Source organism: Dendropsophus ebraccatus, chromosome 2 (assembly GCF_027789765.1).
Source record: "Dendropsophus ebraccatus isolate aDenEbr1 chromosome 2, aDenEbr1.pat, whole genome shotgun sequence".
NCBI lineage: Eukaryota > Metazoa > Chordata > Amphibia > Anura > Hylidae > Dendropsophus > Dendropsophus ebraccatus.
Genome location: NC_091455.1, coordinates 127,065,160 through 127,083,502, shown reverse-complemented (window position 1 = coordinate 127,083,502; position 18,343 = coordinate 127,065,160). Strand labels below are relative to the sequence as shown.

The 18,343-nt window shown below is 43.2% G+C and overlaps 1 protein-coding gene across 2 annotated transcripts in view; it reads right to left on the bottom strand.

Annotated features, from left to right (window-relative positions):
• LOC138783493 (uncharacterized) overlaps positions 1–18,343 on the bottom strand; it is a 58,204-nt gene that overhangs the window by 32,335 nt on the left and 7,526 nt on the right. For both annotated transcript variants that reach the window (XM_069958262.1, XM_069958261.1), the window contains exons 4-7: positions 17,203–17,233; positions 12,235–12,336; positions 9,577–9,707; positions 4,041–4,163 (exon numbers count right to left, since the gene is read on the bottom strand). In XM_069958262.1, coding sequence (XP_069814363.1) covers positions 4,041–4,163; positions 9,577–9,707; positions 12,235–12,336; positions 17,203–17,233 — 387 coding nt within the window. The remainder of the gene's footprint in view (positions 1–4,040; positions 4,164–9,576; positions 9,708–12,234; positions 12,337–17,202; positions 17,234–18,343) is intronic.

Genomic DNA, 18,343 nt, shown 5'->3' with positions numbered 1-18,343 from the left:
TACACCTGTAAGCGGGCTTGAACCAAGATAATTCTGAGGGAGAGAAGGCCACGTCCCTCCCCACCTTGACACCCCTCCCTCCTCTTCAGCAAACGGGGGTTATGACTGGCGTACACCAGGGAGAAGAAAAGAATCTGTGCCTTCTCCCTGGGATACGCCAGAACACATCCTTTATAAGGGTGCGTTCACACCTACCGCATCCGCAGCTTATTTTTCCTCGGAAATCCGCAGGTCTGGTGGTGCAGATTTCAACTTGCGAGAAATCCGCGTATGTGTGCGTTTTGCGGTTTTTCTGCAGCAAGTTTATCGCAACTGAAATGTCCGTTTAGAATGAGAGACATTTTAAACTGACATTTCAGTTGCGATAAACTTGATGCAGAAAAACCGCAAAAAGCACACATACGCGGATTTCTCGCAGGTTGAAATCTGCACTACCAGACCTGCGGATTTCCGCGGAAAAATAAGCTGCGGATGCGGTAGGTGTGAACGCACCCTAAAGCTCCCCCATTGTATTTAATGTTTACAGACCAGTAGCAAATTTATACTAGACTAAACTGACTACAGCAGAATACATACTAGACGCCAGGCTGCTCTGTGGCAGTGATTACACTATAAGCTGAGTGGCTTTGGCTCTTTAAATGTTTTCTTACTAGTAGATTAGGCTATGTTCATACATTGTAAAATAAAAGCAAAATTTTGAGTGAAAATACCATAAATGTGTGAACAGGCATAAAAAACAGCCATTCATTGCAAAAACAAGTAATAAAATAATGAGCATGGTGCTTATTTTTACACCCATACTCAATTATAGACTTTTTTTTTTCTATTTTGTGTGCCCTGATAGTCAATTGTCTATACACTTCAATAGAGCACAATAATTCATTGAAATTGGACGTATTTACCTATTATTTTACTGTGGCAACCTAGCCTAAAGAGGATATCCAAGATTTAAAGCAATTGTACCATCAGGTACATGGCTTTAAGTATACGAATAGACTGGCGTTGCGGTGCTTTTTTTGAACCGCTGGGCCCGCCTCCAATGCCTAAGGCCTGGCCAGTGCCCGGGAATTGACCGGCGTCTTGCGCAGAAACCGAGCCGTGGTTCTGAAAAAGAACTGCGGCGCTGGCATCCCTAATGGTACATTCGCTTTAAAAAACAGCTACTTTCTTGAAAAAAACAGCACCACGCATGTGCCCAGGCTGTGTGTAGCATTATATTTAGCTTCCTTCATTTCACTGAAATAAAGCTGGAGTTGTTTCTAAAAGAAAACCACCATGTTTTTTAAACCTGGATAAGCCCTTTAAAGTTCTATGAAAATGTGGCTGCTAGTATACCATCAAGGGATCCCAAAATGAGAAAAGAATGGAGCCATAGAATTTCATGCATGCAGATTTCAGAGAATACTGTACATGGCAATGCGAACGGTAAGACTGGGTTCACACTACGTATATTTCAGTCAGTATATGTATATTTCAGTCAGTATTGCAACCAAAGCCAGGAGTGGATTAAAAACACAGAAAGGATCTGTTCACACAATGTTGAAATTGAGTGGATGGCCGCCATTTAATGGCAAATATTTGCTGTTATTTTAGAACAACGGCTGTTATACTGAAATAATGGCAGTTATTTACCGTTATATGACGGCCATCCACTCAATTTCAACATTGTGTGAACAGATCCTTTCTGTGTTTTTAATCCACTCCTGGTTTTGGTTGCAATACTGACTGAAATATACTGACTGAAATATACGTAGTGTGAACGCAGCCTAAAAGTGCACTGTATATTTTGTATGGGGGGGGAAACACACAATGCATACCACCATGGCATAAATAAGCGGACAAGCCATATTTACCAAATGAAACACAAGTTCTGAAACACAACTGACTGTATTCATGTTCTGCCAGCTTCAGATAACATCCTGATACCCGATTAACAAATCATAGAGCTGAATGGATGAGCTGGACGTCATCTGAAGCCAGCTGAAAGGGAACACAGCCGGGACCGGAAGATAGTACTGTTGTTTGTTAATATCCAAAGAGAGGCAGTATAGCGTATATCAGTACAGCGCACACAGATTCCGCAGCACTAAATTTACCTATCTGTATGTTTTTGGGTGTGGGAGGAACCCACGCAAACACGTATCGTAGAGACATGTAAAAAGCTTTCACTGGTCAGGGTCTGGGTGTTCAGGCCCTTATGAACCATTAAAATGAGAGCGGAGGAGTGAGTGGCTGAGCGCTTCTCACCCAATCTTGATGCAGGAAAAAAACTCTATAGGAAGGGTCCGTTCACACTATGGAATTAAAGCAGAATTTCAAGCAGCGTCTGTGCTGCAGACTCTCCTTGAAGTTCCGCCTGTCCCAATGATTCAATAGGATTTCTCACAAGTACTCCGCCATCCACCCAAAGAATTGATATGTCAATTCTTTGGGCAGATGGCAGAGTGCGCCAGAGACATCCTATTGAATCAATGGGACAGGCGGAACTTGGGGGTGTGGTGGGGGTGTTGTGTGTTTATGCTGTTCACCCTAGGGTAAAATTTATATGTTATACATGTTCCTCAAGCCGGTATGGTTACAACAATATATATCTTGTATAACTTTTATTTTATGGCTTTTAAAAAATTAAAACGATAAAAAAAATAAAATAAATAAACGTTGCTTAAAAATTGCTTTATTACCATGCTTATAACGCTTTTATTTTTTGGTCTATGAGGCTGGGTCTTATCTTTTGCACCATTATCTGTAATTTACATAGATACTTTGTTTGTGTATGTGCGACTTTTTGATCACTTTTTACACCATTTACCATGCGAGATCAGGAATGGGATAATTTAATAGTTCAGGTGATTACACACCTGAACATATTTATTTATTTTTATTTATAAAATAAGAAAAGGGGAGACTTATTAGGGGTGGGGATTTTTTATTAATACAAAAATATATATATATATATTTTTTTAGACACCAACTAGAAGTCTCCCTGGGGGACTTCTAGTATAACTACATTGATCTCTCATTGAGATCTATGCAGTATATATATATATATATATATATATATATATATATATATATATATATATATATATATATATATATATATATATATAGATCAATGAAATCAGTGAACTATTGCTCTTGGCTGCTGCAGCCGAGAACAAAAGATTGCCAAGCCGAGATCAGCTCCATAATGGCACAGACTGCCAGCAGGTCCCGCTCCTCCAAGATCGTGTTGTGGGGAGGAGGGCAATCCCGCCACAAGACGAGCACGGATGGGGGACAAAAGGCATTTAAATGCAACTGTCAACTTTGACAGCCGCATCTAAATACCTTGTTAGCGGGCAACTGCCGTGGTCCCAGGTCGCTGCCTGCCCCCTCCCCCCCCCAGCGGCGCCAGGCTGTACATTTCTGTGCTGCAAAAGGTTGCAATATGTAGACCAATTTTTTATGGCAGCCATTATTATTGATCAAAATTTTCTACTTTGTTACTTTGCTATGTGCAGCCAGGGACCGCAGGTATTAGCCGCCGCAGCCGGCTAATTAACTATTCAAATGCAGCTGTCAAAGCTGACAGCTGCATTTGGATAGTGACTGTGCCCCCTCTCCCTAGTGTCCCCGCGATGCAATCGCGGAGGGGAGATCCGTTCTAATGAGCCTCGGCAATCTATTCACATGGTCTGCAGCAGACCATTATAATAGAGCACCGATCTGATGGATCGGTTCTCTATTATATACACAGCATTGATCTCAATGGGAGATCAGTGCGTGTATATAGAAGTCCCCCTGAGGGCTTCTAATTACTGTATGAGAAAAAAGAATAAAGTGTTTTTATTAATAAATAATCCCCTTCCCTAAAAAAAGTCCAAATCACCCCCCTTTCCCCATGTTATAAATATAAATAAACATGTTTGGTATTGTCGTGTGCGTAATCACCCGAAATATTAATTTATTTAATTCATGATCCCTCAAGGTAAACGGCGTAAGCGCAAAAAAATTTCAAAGTGCAAAATTGCGCAATACCCCTTAAAACAAACACTTACATTTATTTTTTGTCTTCCAAACTGCTTTTCAACTTCAAGGCAGACATCCCTTAATTTTTTAAGCTTTTTTGGACCTTTCATTATATATGGACCACAAATTCCCAGTGTCGGATGATGTTTACCCTGAAAAATAAAATAAAATTATAAATTTGAATTTAAACCATGACTGCACTGTGCATGAATTGTATGCATTTTATATATCTGCTCAGAAGCGCTGACAGCGCTCGTTAGCTCGTCTCCGTCGCCCCATGTAATAGGGGCAGTAGCGAAATTTGGGGGTGGGGGTGGGGCAGGGTAATTAGCGTCGGCTTTCCACACTGATGCAGGGATGACCCGGGGATCCGCAGGACACCTGTCCCGGATCCCCAGGGGTGGCCCCACTCACTTGTGCAGAGCTGACAGGAAGCTGAGGCTACAGAGAGACGCGGCGTCTCACTGTCTGTGCCGGAAGACAAGAGTAAGGGTACTATTACACAGAACAATAATCGGCCGAATTGGGCCGATTCGGCCGATTATCGCTCCGTGTAATAAATGCAACGATCAGCCGATGACAACGATCATCGGCTGATCGTTGATATAGGTTAGACCCTATTTTCGTCGGGCGCCGACCGCGCACCACTGCGTGTAATAGCGGTGCGTGGCCGGCGACTAACGATATACATTTCCCATCCACGTTCCAGGTCTGCTCCTGTCGTCCGCTTCTCCCGGGGTCCCGCGCGCGCTCTAGCTTCACAGAGGCCTGTCAGCCTCTGAGCGGCCTACCAGCTGACAGGCCGCTGTGAAGCTAGAGCGCGCACGGGACCCCGGGAGAAGTGGACGGCAGGAGCAGCCCTGGAATGTGGATGGGTAATGTATGCCAGTTTAGCAAGGGCTGCAAGGACATCGGTAATGATGTCCTTGCAGCTCTTGTTAAGCGATTATCGGGCTGTGTAATAGGCCCAGTAAACGAGCAACGATCTAGCAGATCGCTGCTCGTTTACAGGTATTATCGGGCCCTGCTCGGCCCGTGTAATACCACCCTAAGAGAGAGGAGAGCGGGGTCTGCAGAGCAGCAGCAGCATCCAGGCAGCGTGTGAGAGGGAAGTTTACTTTTTTCATGGGGTTAATCAGTGGTGATGGGGCCCATGAATGTTTGCAATCACTTTGCTTTTGGGCTGCAGCAGGATGCAGGGCAGCACTCTCTGCTTCTTCCATACAATCTATGCACAGTCCGTGCAGGCACCAAGACTACAGGCAGCAGTATAGACTGCACAACTATTGCTGCTTCTGTCTCATGGATCGCCCATGTAAAGTAGTGGAGCAGTGTTTTTATCCTCCAGCAGGACCCTGCAGTTTCGTTCTCCATTTGATCCCCTCAATACAAAAGACGCAACTGTTTGGAGCAGGGCCGGCTCCAGGTTTTCGCGGGCCCTTGGGCGAATTAGCCTTAGCGGGCCCCTTTGTGGAGCAAATCATGTGGCCACAGCACTGAAATCTTCCGGCATCTTGTCAGCTCTTTCCTTTCTTGATTGGCAGAGCAGAAAGCCAATGACTTTTTGTCCTTTAAATCATAGCACTGAATTTAACTATATGTGTTCCTCAGGAGCACATACAGTAAAAGGCTGACACCGGCAAGGGGTCCACTACAGCCAATGCATATTTATTTTGCAGATAGCATTTACGAGTGCAGTGTTCAGTGGGCAACCTGCCTGTGTGGGCCTGGGAGTGGCTGCCCCCTTGCTCCCCCCTAATTATGGTACTACCATAGACAGAAAGTTTGTCAGGCTCCCATACTGATGGTTCCCTGCCTCCCCGCTCCGCAGTGTCACTCACCCCAGAGGCTGAAGGCAGATTTCTGGGAGTGGGACTGACTGGGAGAAGTAGTGACTACACCGCTCTCCTGTTCCCTGTGCAGTTTTGCTCGCGTGGGTTGCCAGCACATAAACCTCACAATATGTCTACAACATACACTATATAATATCTACAACATACACTATATAATATCTACAACATACACTATATGTACATCCTACAATACATACAGCACACATTGCATGAAGTATATGTACACCCCACATTACACACACTATACATATAATACAGCCCACAATACATTCACTATTATACATATAATATACACCCCACAATATATACATTATACATACAGTATACACCCCACAATATATAGACTATACATACAATATATACACTATACACCCCACAATATATAGGCTATACATACAGTATACACCCCACAATACATACACTATATACACCCCGCATTACATACACTATACATATAGTATACACCCACAGTACACAGACAATGCATACATTGCATGCACTCTATACATTATACTATATACACTATACAGTACATATAGCATACACTACACATTATTGTACACACCACTATTTGTTTTAGCCCTGGTGCTCCTCAGAGCTTGAATGGTGGAGGACCTTGATCATGTGACTGTGATGTCACAAAAAGTCCTGCACTTTCCTTGTACAGTGTAGTAATGACCTATGCAAACATGCAGTGGCATTGCTGTGTATTTCTACCACACTGACCTGCAGCTGGTGGATGTAAAGCATGCCCGCTCCCCTGCCCCTACTCTCTCACAGGTATTGTGATCCAGCCGTCCGGTGCTGCTTCTGTGTGAGCCTTCAGCCCGTGCAGTAGCAGGATCACATACAGGCTGTGGCCTCTGCTTCATGGCAGGATTGCAGGGAAACAGTGTATTTAAACCTACAGTCACTACAGGAGAGTGTGACTAACTACACAGGTCCTCTTTAGTCCCTGCAGCCCAGCCAAATCTCCCTCGGGTCGTTCTATCTATATTAGCCAGCAGACTTGCAATACCCCTTCTGGGCCCCTAGAGGCGCTGTGGGCCCCGGCACTTGCCCTAGTCAGCCGGGTGCTGACGCCGGCCCTGGTTTGGAGCTATAGACTCCAATAAGAGGCCCCCTGCCACATCCATCAACCCCTGGAGTACAAGTCCTTCCATTACATGGTACTGTGCACCGAGCACACAGGACAGGCAGAGCAGATAATTTAGCTGCTGGTAGGGGCAGAGGACTCACACTGCTACCACACACTGAAGCTGCACTTACTGTACATGTTACTGTTACAGTAGAATAGATCCTGGCCTGATCTGCTCTGTCAGGAAACCACACACAGTGCATGCTGGCAGCTCATCCTCTCATCTGACTGCAGCAGGGACCTGTAGTTACCTCAGAAGTTTCTCAGTACATGTCCTATCATCACTGGTGATGTACTACCTGCAAGCTGATCCCCTCCCCACTATTCACGTACATAAAGCCTATCCATCTCTCTCTATCCATACATCTCTCTCTCTCTCTACATCTCTCTCTCTCCTATCTATCTATCTATCTAATATCAATCTATTTCCTGTTTTATCTATCTATCTTCCTTTTGCCCTAATGTCAGGAACACCTGCAGCGCACGGAAAGAGGGAGCCCAGATTTGGAGGACGGCCCGGGGCCTATGGACTACTCCGCTACTCCGGTTCATGCTTAAGGGACAAATTCAATGTATGGGGCTGCATATGAGGGGGTCAATACTGTATGCGGCTGCACAGACAGAAGGGGTTAATATTGTATGCCGTATAGCATGGGTCTCCAAACTGTGGCCCTCCAGCTGTTGCAAAACTACATTTCCCATCATGCCTGGACAGCCAAATCCAAAGCTTTAGCTGATGGGTTTTGGGAGGGCATGATGGGAGTTGTGGTAACGCAACAGCTGGAGGGCGCAGTTTGGAGACCCATGCCGTATAGTATTAACATCCTCTGTCTATGCAGCTTTGTATAGCCCTCTCTATAGTATTAACCTCCTGTGAGCAGTCCCATATAGTATATGGAGCTACACAGGGCAGCTAATACTATTGAGCAGGCTGCACAAAGGGGGTTAATACTATAGACGAGCATATCCACATTAGGAAGGAAGCAAATCGCGTCATCCCTATCTGTATTCTGCTCATCAGGCTGCAGGCTTTTAAATCTGCTCCGTTCCCTGCCACTCCTGCCACTCTTGGATACAGTCCTGGAAAACTGAGAAAAGTTTCCCAGGACTGGATCCATGCTGGTAAGTGGTTTGTGTTATGAAGGATTGGCACAACATAGGCACTTTCTTCCAAAATCAGCATCACCCTGGTAGTGTGTGGTATTAAAACCTGGCTCAATTCACTTCAGTGGAAATGAAATTCAATACCACACTTAGCCTAAGGGCAGGGGTGGTGCCGTTTCTGGAAGAGAACAGCCAAGATTTTTTAAATCCTGGATAACCCCTTTAATTTAAAGTGGTTATATGTAGAGAGCCGTTTACACTGTTCTAAATCCTTCACATTCACTGAGAGTAATGTAGTAGAATATACCCTTCATTATGCAGAAACCATTGCTGTCTGCCGTCGTTCCCTATGTGTAAAAAAATCGGTTGGGGGCCCACTCAGTTACTCGCCCCCCTTAGACTGAGCCCCTAGTTACGCCCCTGAATAGGGTCTTTAGACCAGAGCCCAACCAAACACATATTTCACCTCAAAGGGGATACGACAAAGCTTGTTTTCTTTTAATGATTATCCAATTCTTTCAGGAGAGGCAGGGCATGCAATATATCTGTTCGCAAGATGTTTCCCTTTTTAGATGATCCTCTAGTTCTTTGATTCAGACATGCAAAACTCTAGCTACACAGGTTGCTGCCTTATTTTTTATGAGGCACTGAGACAGGATCTCCGGATCTTATCAAGCCTTCTGCCTTCTGATAAAAAAAGACTAGTAATTGGGAGGTGTCCTCAAATTAAAAATCTTTTGGGCATCTATTTTTTTTGGATGTCTCCGTTTTCAAGACCTTCCTCATTAAAGGGTGCTTTTTTTATTTCTTCTGATAATAGTAACTTATTTCCTGTATCCTCCCACTTACTCCAGAAATAATGACTGCAGAGTATGATGTACAGAAAAGACTAGCTTTTTCTTAGCTTTCAGCACAGCAAAAAGTTTGTCCCCCAACTGAAAACTCCTCCTGAATATTGTCCATACCCAGCAATAAAATATCTCCTATAGTGTAGCTAACTGAAAGGTAGGCACACTCATGGATGCTGGAATAGCATGTTTATCTATATGGACAGTATTCATTATGCGCAGTTCATTTGGTTGACATCTGGGTGTCAGCCAGATGAAATGCACGTAGCGCATAAAACGATCACCGCTCCAGTACATGCTACTGTGTTTGTCCTCTCTCATCCACCTGTTGCTACTTTGCTGCTGCATACAATATAGTAAAAAGGTTTCAGAGTGGTGAGTTGCCACAGTTTTCTTTTCCTCTTATGAGAATATGATATACAATGACTTTGCTTAAATGCCGCTAAGCACCACAGTATCTGCCATTTAACTCTTACACCGCTGGTCAGACGCCATTTAACTTTTTGTTGGGGAAGTGCCTTGTGTTTACTCTTTAGTTAAAAAAAAAACAAAAACAAAACAAAAAAAAAAAAAAAAAACACAAAAAAACCCACACATTTTTCATCTCATAGTATTAACCTACCAAATAATATATTCTGTGCTTAGCTCCAATAATGTGCATGAACATGTGTGTGAGTCCTGCCCGACATTCACACAATTTGCATTCATATGTATTATAGCCATGTCTTCTGTACTGATATATGTACTCAAGACCTACAAAAATAAAGAAAAATAGAATCAAATATGAAACTTCTACATTATAATAAACCATACCATTATTTATTAGGCCTTCTCTCCATGCCCTAGATCCCACCATTAAGGCAACAGGTGACTGACACAACCAAAGTGAAACATTCCCTTTAATAGATACTAGTTTCCCCATTAACCACACAATATTTACAGAACCACTAGCTGTCCCACAAATGCAAAGCAAATCTACCCCCCACACTGTACCATCTGGTACAGTCGCTTTAAGTGTTTTACATGAATAGAGCGGCGACTGTGCAGAGGCCAGTGCCACGGTCCGGCACCGGTTGATTATCAAGCACTGGCCTGGGCTGAAGCCCTGGAAGCGGGCCAGACCACCTCCAGTGGGAGGAAACCCCCACCCTTCTGTGATGCGGCTCCATTGATTCTAATGGTACATGATACCTGATGGTACATTCACTTTAAAGCAGTATTCTGAAGAAATAATTTTTTTTTTCCATTACTTTTATAAAATTATACATTTTTTAAGAACTGTAGGAATTTAGAAGCCCTGGTCCCTTCAACAGTTGCGGCATAGTGAAGCAAAGTGAATGGTGATAGACAAGACCAGAGTTCCTGACAGGGTTATATAGGTCACAGCACCCTATTCAACATGGGACCTATAGTTCAGCCATCCATATAGCAGAAAATGTGTAATCTTAGTGTGACCATAGGTCAAAGCAGAATAGCGACTCTCCAGCTGTGCCACGCCTCCTCCCTCCTCCTCTTGAATAATAATTTCACATCAGCCTCCTGTTCCAGCACCGCTGATGATGCACGCACCCTGCATCCTAAAGTCATTCAGGCACCATAGCACCAACTACCCCTTCCACAGCTTTAGTAGCTCACAGTACACTTACACCCTGACTTTTATCCCCACATAAATGCAGACAGTCAATAAAATAGTAAAACCTTAAGAACAGGTGAGGGGGCATAGCAATATAAAAAAAAATTCACAGTCAAGGCTACAAAATGATAAACTACTAAATTCTCTGAGAGTTTAACACTGCTTCAACAAGGGGCTTTGGGTATGGGAGGAGGGTTTAGGGGGGGTATTATTGTAGTAGGTGGAAACAAAGAAAAAATAAATTATATTAAATTATGTTATATAAAAAAAAAAAATTATAAATAAATTATGCTGTGTTGTAAAGGGTGAGGCTGTGTGGATCCTCCGAATAAGGCTGAATAAGGCTTTTGTTTGTTTGTTTAGGTATGGAATGGAAGGGTTGGTCAATGACATAATATATATAATTTGAAAAAGGATTCTTCGCACTCACTTGTTGAGGCGGCTGGGCAATATGCCTTGGTCGATCGGTATGGTGAGATAGTCCAAGGAGTTTGAGACGCTTAATAGTGGTGCCAACCTCCCTGGGGCGAGTCGGGGAATCCATTTAATAACACGAAAGTAGTATAAAAAAGTGAAGAGTTGTAGTATATTGAATAACGTCTTTAGATATTGGAGAAAATTAGATTTTTATTTGTCTATTTATTTAGTTAAATTATGTAAAGCTAAATTTTCTCTTTCTTTCTTTATGCGAGATGTGCTTGGTCCTTCTCGCCGGTCGCCCCTCGATTCTCCGCCCCGCTGGTTCCAAAGCTTTGGTGGGAAATCCTGTTAGGTTTATAGGTGGGAATATCGACCCGTAGCCGGAGGTAGAAACTGTTAATAAGGGCGTTATGGCCATTAAGAGATAGTCAAGGAAAGTTGAGGTCGTTATAGAGTTGAGGAAAGGGTTGTGGAATTCGGCCGAGTTTGGGGGGTTGTCCCAGCTTTACTCTGGAAAAAATTATTACTTTGGAGAAATGATAAATGTAAAAGGACCAACGTATTTATTATTTATATAATATATTTATAGTAAAAAGAAATAAAATTTAAAAGCAAAAAAACAAAAACAAAAAAACATTGCTTTAACAAAGTTTTATTACTTTGCATAGAATTTCATTAAAATAAATGTATACTTTTTTGTTTATATATCAAGTAAGCTGAGTGGCAGAAATAAGGGCAGAAACAATTTGGCCCCCTGCTGCCACCAAGGTTTGCGGTTGGAACTGCAGGGCTCATCTCAGTCTTCCAACATGTTGAAAAATCACTGGCTGCTGGCCGCACATCTTTACGTGTAATTGCGATGCGAGGCTGACGGCTGATAACAGTTGATAAACTGTTTAAGAATAATAAAAGTCATAAATACCTGTCCACGCTCCCAGTTGTTCTCCAAGCTTCTGCCAGCTCTCACTGCCACCGCTGGAACTTCAGAGCCAGTCTCTGAAGTGACAGGCTGCTAAGTCAGTCACTGGCCGAGGCAGAACCGTGCAGCAGCCAGTGATTGGCTAAGTGACCTGTGACTTCAAAGACTGGCTCTGAAGTTCCAAAGACACAGACATAGACAAAGATACATTTTAAATGCTTTTACCAATATCTATCCAGTGGTGCAGCCAGCTTGGTAAGCAGTTAGGGGGACCACAGATATGCTTAAGAAAAAAAAAAATCTCTTACCTACAGCAGGTTCAGAATTTTTACATGCATCAATGTGGTCTTGTAATGTTACATTGGGCTTTAAATCAATTGGCAGAAGCTCTTCCTCATCTGGGTCTTTGTCTATTAAAAGAAAAAAATAATAAAATAATGGATTTTATTATGAAGCTGCCTTTCCCAGAATAATGACCAAACACAAGCACTTCTACAAGATAGAACTCTGGTGTTTTCTGTTATAGGAGCACTCTGGTGTGCCATCTTTAAAAGTTTTAGTGTGTATGCAAATGTATACAATATTTGGCTAAAATTATGTGGACACATCTCACTAATGAGTTTAGGTGTTTGAGCCAAACCCATTAAAACAAATTCTAAAATCCAAGCACAGAGCCATGCAAAAATGTATAGTAATATGGGTCAAATTAAACAGCAATTTTAGATGCCACCTTTGCCAGAAGCCAGCTATTGACATTCCTGATCTACACAAGTCAACTGCATTATTAGTGTAAAGTAGCAATGCGTAGAACACCTCAGTGATGAAGCAGCAAGACAAGTCAAAACCACACAGTGGGTCTCCTAAGTACTGAAGCACATGGTGCATAAACTATGCCGTGTCGCCTTATGTATTACATTTTCAAACTGACACTGGAACAGATATCAGCACAAGAACTAACGGTAAGATGTTGGCACAGTATGTCACATCTTAAAGTGACACTGTCACCCCCTTTTTGCATTATGACTTCTCTACACAGGTGTAAAGGGTAATTTAGCAGAATGCAAAAAGGGAGTGACAGTGTCACTTTAAGCCAACCATGCAGCTAATACTAATTTACTTTCAACCATGATCAGAGCAATGAAGGCCAGGCACGTCAACAGACAAGGTGAGAGGGAAATAAGAACCAAGACCATTATAGCAGCTTAACCTACTTAAACCCCCCCCACTTCCCCCCAAAAAAGCTTCCTGTAGTTACAACATGCAAATCCTGACTGCTCCCACCTGTACTACAAAGCTAGAAAAAATAAAGACACCAGAAAGGCAATAAAAAAAGTTTTCAATCGATCAGTGTGAGTGTTCAGACCAATTGATCAGTAGAACAAGCAGGGAGAAGACTGCACTGTTGCACACTCATCTCCCTGCTCTATGTTTGTGACCTATTTGGACCCCATAGACTTACGCTGAAAGTCCGACTAGATCACGTGACATGTAGCCGGAAGTGAACGTGCAGCACACAGACTTCTCCCAGCTTGTTCTCCTGACTGGTCGTGGTCTGACCCACCAAAACTTTTGACATATCATTTGACAGCTGACAGGTGACAGCTACACACATTGAGAGGAAATTATTAGTAGTATAACCTCATTTTTCTGTGGAAGAGGGGTAGGAGTCAAACGGTTATTGCCACATGACCAGGCACAACATAGCTGACCTCTATGGACAGGCATGTACTGTATGTACAGTGGGGAAAATAAAGTACACTACAGGTTTTTGCCACGTTTTGCCACCTAAAAGAGTCGAAAAGTCTGCATTTTTAATGTAGGTACACCTAAACAGCGAGAAAGAATTAATTTAAATTTATTAAAAAGTCCAGAAAGATCAGAGTTTGATTTTTTTTAAATAAAGATTTAGCATTTTATTGCATGAAATAAGTATTTGGTGCAATAGAAAAACAAAATATTTGGTACAGAAATTAATGAGGTCTGACATTTCCTTTAGTTCTTAACCAAATTTGTACACACTATAGCAGGGATTTTGTCCCGCTCCTCCATACAGATCTTCCCCAGATCTTTTAGATTTCGGGGTTGTCGCCGGGCAACATTCATTTTCAGTTCCCACCAAAGATTTTTTTGGGGGTTCATGTCTGGAACTGGCTAGGGCACTCCAGGGCCTTAAAATGCTTCTAACGGAGTAACTTCTTAGTTGCTCTCTCTGTATGTATTGGGTCAATGTCATGCTGGAATATCCAACCACGATTCATCTTTAATGCTATTACTGAGGGAAGTAGGTTGTTGGCCAAAATCTCTGAATACATGGCTCCATCCAGCCTTTCGCCAATACATTGTTTTTTCCCCGTTGCAGAAAAGCACTCACAACTAGATTTGCATTTCCAGGGAAATACATAGTGCTTGAAAAGAGCGCCCCTTTACCAGTGACTTCCAGAGCGCCCCTTTACCAGTGACTTCCTTTTAAGAGAAACTTTAATCCTGGGTGCCGTCTCTTTAAGAGCGACTTGGCTCCCGTCCCTTTAGGAGCGACCTGGGTCCCTTCGCTCCTAAAGGGACCCAGGTCGCTCCTAAAGGGACCCAGGTCGCTCCTAAAGGGACATATGTCGCTCTTAAAGGGACATATTTAGCTCTTAAAGGGACCCAGTTCGCTCTTAAAGGGACTCGGGTCGCTATTAAAAGGACCCAGGTCGTTCTAGCGACATGTGTCTCTTTAAGAGCGACATGGGTCCCATACCTTTTGGAGTGACTTGGGTCCCTTTAAGAGCAACATGCGTCCCGTCCTTTTAAGAGCAACTTGGGTCCCTTTAAGAACGACTTGGGTCCCTTTAAGAGCGACATGGCTCCCGTCCCTTTAAGAGCGACTTGGGTCCCTTTAAGAGCGACTTGCGTTCCTTTAAGGGCGACCTGGGTCCCTTTAAGAGTGATCTGGGTACTTATAATGGTAAAGATCATTGCTCGGTTACCATGACAATCTTACTCATGTCAGTGAGACAAAATCATTAAGGACCTTCCATATATTACATCTTCTATTGGCCAATAGTGGACATGTGACTGTGGATGGTGTGATACATTGCCTGACAAAACCTTAGAGCTCCTATTAGCTGCTATTTTTCAGCTATTTGCATATGTGCTGTGATTGGCTGTTAGCGGTTAGAGTGTGGCCATTATTTGCAATGGGCCATTATTAGATAGCACACCTCACATCGCCGAGGGCTTTGAAACGCAGTTTGAATGGAGTGTGTGCGCAAAGCGGTTCGGGCTGTATTACGCGCAGAAAAATGGCTAGAAGAAGAAGAAGAAGAAACGGAAGAAGAAGAAGAATACGAATTACAATATAGTGCTTTTCAAGCACTATAAAAATATGATGCTTCCACCCCCATGCTTCAAAGTTGGGGCTGTACTCAACCTTCTTCCTCCAAACACGACGCGTGCAGCAGATACCAAAATTTTCTATTTTGGTCAGATTTGACCACCGGACCTTCTCCCATGTCCCACCTTCATCATTCAGATGGGCATTGGCGACCTTCAAATCGACCTGGACATGTACTGGTGTGAGCAGAAGGGCCTTGGGTGCCCTCCAAGATTTTAATCCATCACAACGTAGTGTGGTACTAAATAGTAATCTTTGAGACTGTGCTCCCTGCTTTCTTCAGGTCATTAACCAGGTCCTTCTGTGTAGTATTTCCATAATCGTCCTTGCTCCATGAGGTGAGATCTTGCATGGAGCCCCAGACCAAGGAAGATTGACAGTCAACTTGTGTTTCTTCCATTTTATAATAATTGCCCCAATAGTTGTTGCCTTCTTACCTAGCTGCTTTCCTTTTGTCCTGTAGCCCATCCTAGTTCCGTACAGTTCTACAATTTTGCCCCAGTCCCCTTAGAAAACTTTGGTCTTGGCCATGGTGGAGAGGTGATTGATTGTGTGGACAGGTCAAACAGGTGCAATTAATACAGGCACTTGAGTGCAGAGTAGAAGAGCTTCTAAAACAAAAACTAACAGGTCTGTGACAGCCAGAATTCTTGCTGATTTGCCAGTGATCAAATACTTATTTTCATGCAATAAAATGCAAATTAATTTATAAAATCATAAAAAAGAGAAGTGTACCTAAGAAAAAATTACAGACCTCTCCATTCTTTCTAGGAGAGGAAACTCACAAAATCAGCAGTGTATCAAATACAGTGGTACTTTGGTTTAAGAGTAACTTGGATTGAGAGTGTTTTGCAAGAAGAGCTCACAGTTTTTCAAAATTGTAACTTGGTTTAAGAGCTCCCTGTACTGGGTGGGAAGGCGAGTGGGGGAGGGGCATGGTCTGCAGCCTTGTACTTTAACCCAGGAAGTCTCCCTCACCTTCTTAACTATGACAGATCCCCACCAGGCTGGGGCTTGCATCAGGGGACAGGATTGTGGAGGTAATGCCTTCATAGTTGTAACCCCATCTCTCCCGGACAAAGAGTGCTGCATTTATGTGGCCACATATGCCCTGCTCATTCCTTCATGCTCCCTGCAGTCTGTCAGCCCTTGTGTTTCCCATCCTGCTATAATGTGCCTGCACTTACATACAGCTACACACACTGCTGCTATAATCTGCCTGCACTTACACTCAGCCATTCGCACTGCTGTATAGAAAAGTTTCTGTCACTGTCCTCCTGCACAACTCTGATTCTCACTTCCTGATTGGACCATGCTGAACACACGCCCCTTCACCATTGCTGTCATGTGACCACATAGACCTCTGTCGTACTACGCTACTGCATTATGGGGATCTACAGTTCTATCCTGTATCTACAAACTGCTGCTGTTTTTCAGGTTTATGCACTTACTTTACATGGTACTCGACTTGCTGCTTGGCTATACTGTACAGTAACTTATAATATAACATATGCAGCTGTTTATGTTTTTTTTTTTTTTTTTCATTTGTTTTACATTTGGCTGTGAAACCAATTTTCTGCATTTCAATGATTTTTTATGGAAAAATCTGCTTTGGTTTAAGAGTAATTTGAATTACAAGTGCAGTTCCGGAACGAATTATGCTCGTAATCCAAGGCACCACTGTACTTCAATTTTCCCCACTGTAATTGTTTTTAAACCCATTGACTTAAATAGACCAACAAAGCATTTCCCTTACAGCTCCTGAGCTTGGAGCTGTCTGTGGACAGTAATAATGTCAAAGAAAGAGGCAAGAAAAAAAAAAGCCATCAAGAAACTGCACATTCTAAAGCATTGAGATTTAGCATGTTTACAGTGCAGTTAAGTAAGGTTTTGTACTTACCTGTTATATTACATCTGATAGCCTCTTCTACCTAATAGTGTAAAGGAGGTAAAAGCAGCAATTACATCAGAAAGTCTAAAATAATAATAGTCTAAAACTGAAGGAAAAGCTTACAAAAAACAAACCAAAAAAACCCCAAAACATTAAAGTGTGCATTCACACGTAACGGATGCGCAACGAGACCCCTGTACGTCCTATAGGCAGAAAAACTCGCAGCAGGATGGACATCCCGCTAAGAGTTTGTCAGCAGCCCGGCCCATTTACCCCCTGCCGCCGGAGTGTATACTTCACCTGCTCCCCGCTCCGGCTTGCTTTGGGGCTCCCGGTATACTCCCGTTCCGCTCAGCCAATCAGTGCGCTGCGGCGGGGCAGTGCACTGATTGGTCGAGCGGGACGTGCTGGGAACCCTCAAAGCAAGCCAGAGTGGGGACCAGGTGAAGTATAGGCTCTGGCGGCAGGGGGTTAATGGGGCGGGCTACTGACAAACTCTTAGCGGGATGTCCATCCTGCTGCGAGTTTGTCTGCCCATAGAGTGTACAGGGCAGGGATCCGCATCGGTCCGGGTCTAAACACTCATCAGAAAAATATCAATCATAACAATGAGCGGGGAGAGGACCACGATGTAGCGCATCTGCTCACTGCTCTGGCACACAATATTAGTCAGGCTCCACTTACATAGACAATCAGACGGAGCCCTACTGATCACGAGACACAGAGCAGGGAGAGGACAGTGCTTAGCGCAGTCTCCTCTTGGCTTGGTCTAGCGATCGGTATAGGTTAAACACTCAGACCTGGACCGATAAAAACTTTTGGCATTTTTCTATGACATCTCAAAAGTTTTTCAAAATGACAGCAACACTTTAAAACCCTCTAATATCCACTGTACTTCCTAATTAGGAAGTCTTTTATAATGAATAAAAAAAATGAATAATGTTGGTCACACTGTGTCAGCAGTGGGAAAATGGCCACTGTGTTTAGTGGTGCTCTGGAAGAAAAAGAGATGAAGCCTGTGACCCCTGGCTGCCTCATTTCAGGGAAAACAACACTGAGGTCACTGCCTCTGTCATAGCGGTAGTGGGTTAGGGGTGCCTTACAATTTAGCTCCATTCACTTCAATGAAACCAAGCTACAAAACCACACC